This window comes from Lactuca saligna, chromosome 4 (genome assembly GCF_052625555.1).
Source record: "Lactuca saligna cultivar CGN05327 chromosome 4, ASM5262555v1, whole genome shotgun sequence".
Classification (NCBI taxonomy): Eukaryota; Viridiplantae; Streptophyta; class Magnoliopsida; order Asterales; family Asteraceae; genus Lactuca; species Lactuca saligna.
In genome coordinates this window covers 171846397-171853102 of record NC_136420.1, presented here as the reverse complement: position 1 = coordinate 171853102, position 6706 = coordinate 171846397, and the positions used below count along the sequence as shown (strand labels likewise).

The 6706-nt window shown below is 30.8% G+C and overlaps 1 protein-coding gene across 7 annotated transcripts; it reads left to right on the top strand.

The window, feature by feature from the left end:
• The first annotated feature begins 1021 nt into the window (after nucleotides 1–1021).
• Nucleotides 1022–6088, top strand: LOC145043082 (putative formin-like protein 15b). Of its 7 annotated transcripts, none has more exons than XM_078991628.1 (19): nucleotides 1022–1193; nucleotides 1693–1791; nucleotides 1885–1926; nucleotides 2012–2092; nucleotides 2174–2258; nucleotides 2357–2762; nucleotides 3000–3099; nucleotides 3191–3295; nucleotides 3414–3455; nucleotides 3553–3633; nucleotides 3740–3872; nucleotides 3962–4047; nucleotides 4122–4193; nucleotides 4286–4402; nucleotides 4510–4578; nucleotides 4685–4760; nucleotides 4857–4901; nucleotides 5039–5245; nucleotides 5746–6088. In XM_078991628.1, exons 2-18 carry the CDS (start codon nucleotides 1708–1710, stop codon nucleotides 5200–5202), a joined length of 1788 nt encoding a protein of 595 aa, XP_078847754.1. In that variant the 5' UTR covers nucleotides 1022–1193; nucleotides 1693–1707; the 3' UTR covers nucleotides 5203–5245; nucleotides 5746–6088. The 7 variants fall into 7 exon arrangements, with proteins under 7 accessions (XP_078847754.1, XP_078847752.1, XP_078847755.1 ...); XM_078991626.1 differs by having other exon boundaries at nucleotides 5712–6088; XM_078991629.1 differs by lacking the exon at nucleotides 5746–6088 and having other exon boundaries at nucleotides 3197–3295; nucleotides 5039–5531.
• The last annotated feature ends 618 nt before the right edge of the window (nucleotides 6089–6706 follow it).

Below are 6706 nucleotides of genomic sequence, written 5' to 3'. Positions count from 1 at the left end.
GCGTGAGGGGATATTGTTTATCTTGATTTCTTCAACCATTTTTTTTATTCATTTGGGGTTAACCACCTTGCATATGGGTAGCCCTAGCAGGTTCATGATTATGTTCATTATTTTTATCCTTTAACCTCCAAACATCATTCGACTTATAGTAACAAACAAAAAATTCGAACGAACAATTTGTTTTTCTGGACCTGTATTTTTGGTGGATGTTTCCGAACTAGGTACACCACCCTGATTACACATAAAAATAATTTTTGAAACATATCCACTTCCTTTTTTTCTTTGTTCTTTTAAAAACAACCACATATCCTAGAGACTGTGCTGTTTCTTACACCAACTCTATTAAATTTTCATGATTGTTTAATACCTAACAAATATAAATATATATTTAGTCAGTTTAAAAAATTACACTAAAAATATAACATATAACAACTTATGAATAAACTAAAATTATCCATCAAAAATACATACAAAGTTAGTTTGAAAATTTGCCATAACAATGACAATCGACAATTTCGTGAATGTCGATATGAATTGAATAAAACGAATCGTTTATATAATGTATAAAGTTAAAGTTATATCAAATCAGTTTTTTGTTATTAAAGGAACAGATAAAGATTATTCAAACCAAATCAAAGCCTTTAGCTTTAAATCCATTATCTTGACACTTACTTGATTTATATGTTTTTTTTTTTTTTTTTTTTTTCACTTTTGTGTAGATAATATTAATGGACGAATAGTAAGTTTTAATAATAATAATAATAATAATAATAATAATTTTTAATTTTTTTAAATAATAAAAATAATATAATAAATAAAAGAAAAAAAAACAAAAACAATAAAGAAAGAAAAAAATAATAATATTAAATCAAAAAATAAATAGTTGATTAGATTGAATTTAAGTGGATTAAAAAGTAAAATGAAGCAACTTTTTAAAAATAAGAACCTTCTAAAAATTTAAAGTATATTTATCGAAGCTTTCAAAGCCATAGCCCATAGGTATAAATAAATAATGAGATGCTCAATTCCTGGATCCGCAAACCATATCTATCTAATCAGGCGCCAAACAAAAAGAAAGATGAGAAACAATCAAACAACAGACGAAGAGGAGTACGTCGATATCGGAAAATCCATGTTTATGCTGATGAATTGCCGTTCTTCACGCTGATTGACATCGGTCGGAGCTTTCAAAGGTAACGAAAAGAAAAAAAAAATTCTTTAGCTGCGTTTTGCTTGCATCTCCTCTCCTCTCCTCTCTAATCTGTTAATCTGTATCCAGTATTTCACTTCTAAATTTCTGATTTCTGTGGAGAGATATCAAGGGAGGAAGACGATTATCGACTGCCTGCCCTTTGGCTTCGAAATTCAAGCCTCAACTACGTTTTCCCCCAATTTCCCTTTGGCTTTGTCGATTTCTCACCCCTTTAGTTTTGGATACAATTGTCGATTGCTGTTTGCCTGCAATCGACAAATCCACAATCCGTAATATTCACTTTTGAATTTTAATTGTTTTGTGAATTATTATTTTTTGGTTTGTGATGAATTTGATGTTTTTTGTTATTATTATGTTCTGTTTTGTTTCTTTTTCAATTTTCAGATCATCAATCACTCTACAAGCATGGTATAGTTATAATTATGGCAGTATTTGTATTGTAAATTAGTTAAATAAACGCAATTTTATTGTCAACACAGGCTGCAGCTTAAGCTATGGATGAATCAATCATATCTGATTATCAAGTAGAGAATCTTATCAAATTTTGTCCTACTAAACAAGAAATGGAGCTTCTCATGGTGAAAACATAACTTCATACTTATATTTATTTATGTAGTGAAAATGTTGCAGTTTTCATTCATTTATTCATCTTCTTCATTGCAAGTTTTCAGAATTATAGAGGCGACAGGGAGATGCTGCACAAATGTGAACAGGTTGGTAGCCACATCATCTACTATTTCTATCTTCTTTCCATGCAACTTTAAATTCTCATAATTTTTTTACAATTTTATCTCACAGTTCTTCATGGAGCTCATGAAGGTGCCACGTGTTGGATCAAAATTACGAGGTTGTCTTTCTAAAATTCAATTTGACATCCAGGTATCTTCTTTTATGTTACAACTAATCACATATTTCTATTTATATATTATTATTATCATCTCATTTTGACATTTCTTTCAGCTGTCTGATGTTAAGAAGAGTTTAAACACTGTAAATTCTGCATGTCACAATTTTGAGGATACATTAAATCAAGGAACTACAAAATGTAAGAAAATCAGCCTTAATGGTTAATTCATATCGAGTTTTATACATATTTATTCAAAGAAAAACCTTCATTTTTACTTATTATTATTATTTTTTCAGTTTCTGCAGTTGGTTTCAAGTTAGAAAGTCTTTTGAAACCACCACCACCACCACCTCCACCATCTCCACCACTTTATGATGCATGCAGACCTCCACACTCACCTACTCCTCCAGGACCACCACCACCACCCCCACCCTCTCCACATCCTTCTTCGAAGCCGTCTCTACCTCCCCCACATCTGTTCCTAGGACCACCAGCTCCTCCACCACCACAACGGCGTCCACCACTTCCATGTAAAGGCTGTGCATCTGTACCACCACCACCACCACCACCATCTACACACCCTCCTGAAACGGCTGCAGCACCTCAAAGATCTATGTTAATGCCACTCCGTTGGGACAACCTATTCAGGGCTTCACAAGGTTCCTTGTGGGAAGAATTGCAATCACGTGGAGACCTCCGAAGGTAATATTACATTTTCACCCAAACTTTTAGATTATTTTACAGAAATGGTCCCTTTGTTCTACAAACACCATTCTCTCCTTACGTATGGCAGTTGTTATGGTTTTGATCCCTGACCAATGAACAAATGACATTTTTTTTTTACTTTTTGTAAACCCTAGGGACAAATTCTGTAATTTACTCCAAAGTTTTAGATATTCTTGTGATATGTTTTTGGTTTATTATGTTGTTATTGAATAGGAGTGCAGTAGAAATTGATATGTCAGAACTTGAGGCAATGTTTTCTCTCCCACCCATAAACCCAAAGAAAGATACTTTTAAAGCTGAAAAACTCCAATTGGTAATTAATCAATTAAGTAAATGACATTGTTTATAAATGCTCTTAATTTGTCTGATGAATAAGTTCAATAAAAGCCAATTTTATTTTTCAGCTACAGGCTGCAGCTTTAGCTATAGATGAATCAATCTTTGAAGCTGATCAAATACAAAATCTTATCAAATTTTGTCCTACTAAACAAGAAATGGAGCTTCTCAAGGTGAAAATATTACTTCATACTTCATACATATATTTATTTATTTATTTATGGGATGAAAAAAAGTTTCAGTTTTTGATACTTCCATTTTTGTATTGATCTTCTTCATTCAACTTTTCAGAATTATACAGGTGACAAGGATCTGCTGGAGAAATGTAATCAGGTTGGTTGCCACCTCATCGATTATTTCTATCGTTTTATACAACTTTAAATTCTCAATTTTTAATTTTTATTTATTTATTATTTTTTTTATCTCCTAGTTCTTGCTAAAGCTCATGAAGGTGCCACATGTGGGATCAAAATTACGAGTTTTTCGATTAAAAGTTCAATTTGACAACCAGGTATCTTCTTTTTATATTATGCCAATCACATTTTTCTTTTTATATATTTCTATTATTATTATTATTATTATTTATTATTATTATCTCATTTTGACATTTCTTTCAGCTTTCTGAGTTTAAGAAGAGTTTAAACACTGTAAATTCTGCATGTAATGAGATCAAGACTTCAGTAAAATTGAAGGAGATTGTGAAAAGAATTATGTATTTAGGGAATACATTAAATCAAGAAACTGCAGGAGGTAAAAAAAAAATCAACCTTTTTGGTTAATTCATATCGAGTGTTTTTATACATTTATTCAAAAAAAAAAAATTATACAAATTTCTGCAGTTGGTTTCAGGATAGACAGTCTTTTAAAACTCTCAGATACAATCTCTTCAAACAACAAAATCACTCTAATGCATTACATCTGCAAGGTACAACTCCCTTTTGCTATTTATACAGATTTAGTACAAGTCCCTTTTGCATAAAATTTTCAAGCTTTTTACAGGTTCTTGCCTCCAAATCACCTTCCCTTATAGATTTCCATTTGGATCTTGTTAGTCTTGAGTCTGCAAATAAGGTTTATTCACACTTTTCAACCTATTTTCACAAAATTTGATTTTTCTTTTTTTTAAAGAAATTGATAAAATGAAAAGCCTTTCTTTCTTTCAGATACAATTTAAGTCATTAACAGAAGAAATGAATGCCATTTGTAAGGAACTGGAAAGGTTTAAAAAGGAAACATCTGCATCTGCAAATGATGTCCCTGTCTTTGAAGTTTTTCATAAGGTAAGTATACAGATTACAGACATACTTTTTATGCAGTTTCTTTTCATTTTTATTATTTTTATAATTTTGTATATTGTAATAATAATACTATTGTTTCCAATTGTTAGAAAGTGAATGAGATCATCAGCTTTGCTGAATCAGAAGTGGCATCTGTAACAAATTTGTTCTATGATGTGGTAAGAATCAAGATTCAAGATTCAAGAACAACCCTTTTGATTAAAGGGCAGATTTGGTAATTTGTATTATATAATAGAGTTGAATTAATTATTTTTTGTGTTGCAGGGTGGAAATGCTAATGAAATGGCTTTATATATTAGTGAAGCATTTGGTGAAGACACTGCTTGTTCTTTTGAACAAGGTAAATCTACTTTTAAAAGTTTTTATTTAATAAAAAATATTTTTATTTTATTTTATTTTATTTTTTTTTTGTGGTGGTTGATGGTGATGAAAGAAGAAAGACAGAAGAACACATGCAATATAAACTTCAAGAACATTACGAGTAACTTCAAACAATATTCTATAACTATTAAACGGTTTTAGATTATATGTTGTACTTTGTAAAAAAAAAATATAAAATATCATTTTTTTGAAAGTATGTTACCTTTTATTTTTAAATGGTGTTTTATGGTTGTGCAGTTATAGAGAGGCTTGTGAAGTTTGTGAGGGTGTTTAGAGAAGCTCATGAAGAAAACTGTAAACAGGCTGAACTAGAAAAGATAAAAGCTCAAAAAGAGATTGAAATAGAGAAAGCAATGGGTTTTAACTTAACAAAAAAATCTTCTCTTTTTTGTTCTCCATAGCCACAAAGTCAAAGGGTGTTGACTGAATAACCACCTGAAAAGGGTATGCTAGTCAATGCACTGTAATTACATACATACATACATATGATGTTTCAGTGTTTTTAAGGTGGTTTGAAGAAGCTGATCTGACCTTAAATCCTAGTTTCACTTTACAATTTTAACAATGTATATTATAGTGTCATTATTAACCATGTATATATATAATAACGATGTCTACATGCAAGAAATAACCATGTTCAATCATTAGAATCTTGTATAGATTATATGTGGATATATTCCGAGTAGTGAATGTTTGTTAATATTTTATACAATAATTTTTTTTTATCAAATGTCTAATTTAAACTAAAGTTTCTAATAGGCCACTGATCTTATTTCAACTTTATGTGTTTTGATGGTTAGATTCATATGATCCACAAGTATTAATTTGTTTGCATATTTTAGTAATAATTTGGACAGTTTGTGCTGAATTGAAGAACACCCGTATTGCTCATATTTGATGTATTTTTTAGGGAAATTGATGTGGAGCATGATTTGGACTTACAGACAACTAGATTGGAAGATGGAGAGTAACCAGAGCTGAAAAACACATGTGGAAGTTGGAAGCTACTTGGAATGAAGATAAGAGGATTGAAACGCGAAAAAGATCCATTACATGACCATGATTCACTTTCGAGCATCCATGAGGGATTTTTGAAGCTTAAAAACAACAAAAGAAGATCATGACTCCATTACATGACGTGTTTTGCACCCGAAGCCTTAATAGGATTTCATTCCATGCGACTTTCAAGACGAATTTCTAGCGCTTTATGGCGATTTTCGAGTTCTAAGTACCATGATTTGATGTATTCCTGTTTTTGATATGTTTTTAGCCAGCTCTGACTTAAAATCTTAGACTTCCGTCTTCAATTAACTTTTTATCCAATTTTTTTAATGACACACACACACACACACACACACTCTACACTACTAAAATACTTATTTTGTCTCCAACGAGACTTGAACCATCAACCTTTAGCCAAAGGTACCTTTCCACCAACACTTGATACTGCTATGCTACCCTTAGGTACATATTAGTTTTGATTTGTGTTTTTGTGTATTAAATATCAGTTTTGTGTTAACCACGTGTTTGATTTTAATTCGGTTCATATTGGCCGCTTGAATTAGGTTTCAATGATTCTAGTTAATCAAGTTGGTAAAATCCATAATCGTTTTATTGACTGATAAAAAGTAACAAACAACAAATTGGTTATGTGATGAAATTTAATGTTGATGTAATTGGTCTTATATATTTCATGTTTTCGAGCTTGTGAGAAGTATAGAATATTGTTGAGAATTTTTACATAGATTCTAATACAATTTTTATGATTTATTTAAGAGTTCATCTAGTTAAGTTAGAAAAAATCAGGTCTAATTCAAAAAGCTTGTTTTGATTAGATAATCTGGTAAAAGAAAAATGACAGAGCTTGTTAGTAGTTTTAAGTAGCAGTTTAGACAGAACGCGCGT

Coding starts and splice junctions, on each gene's coding strand:
- LOC145043082 (XM_078991628.1), top strand. CDS start 1,708: ATGGATGAATCAATCATATCTGATTATCAAGTAGAGAATCTTATCAAA. Junction 3,100..3,190: donor AAGCTGAAAAACTCCAATTG/GTAATTAATCAA, acceptor TTTATTTTTCAG/CTACAGGCTGCAGCTTTAGC. Junction 4,048..4,121: donor TAATGCATTACATCTGCAAG/GTACAACTCCCT, acceptor AGCTTTTTACAG/GTTCTTGCCTCCAAATCACC.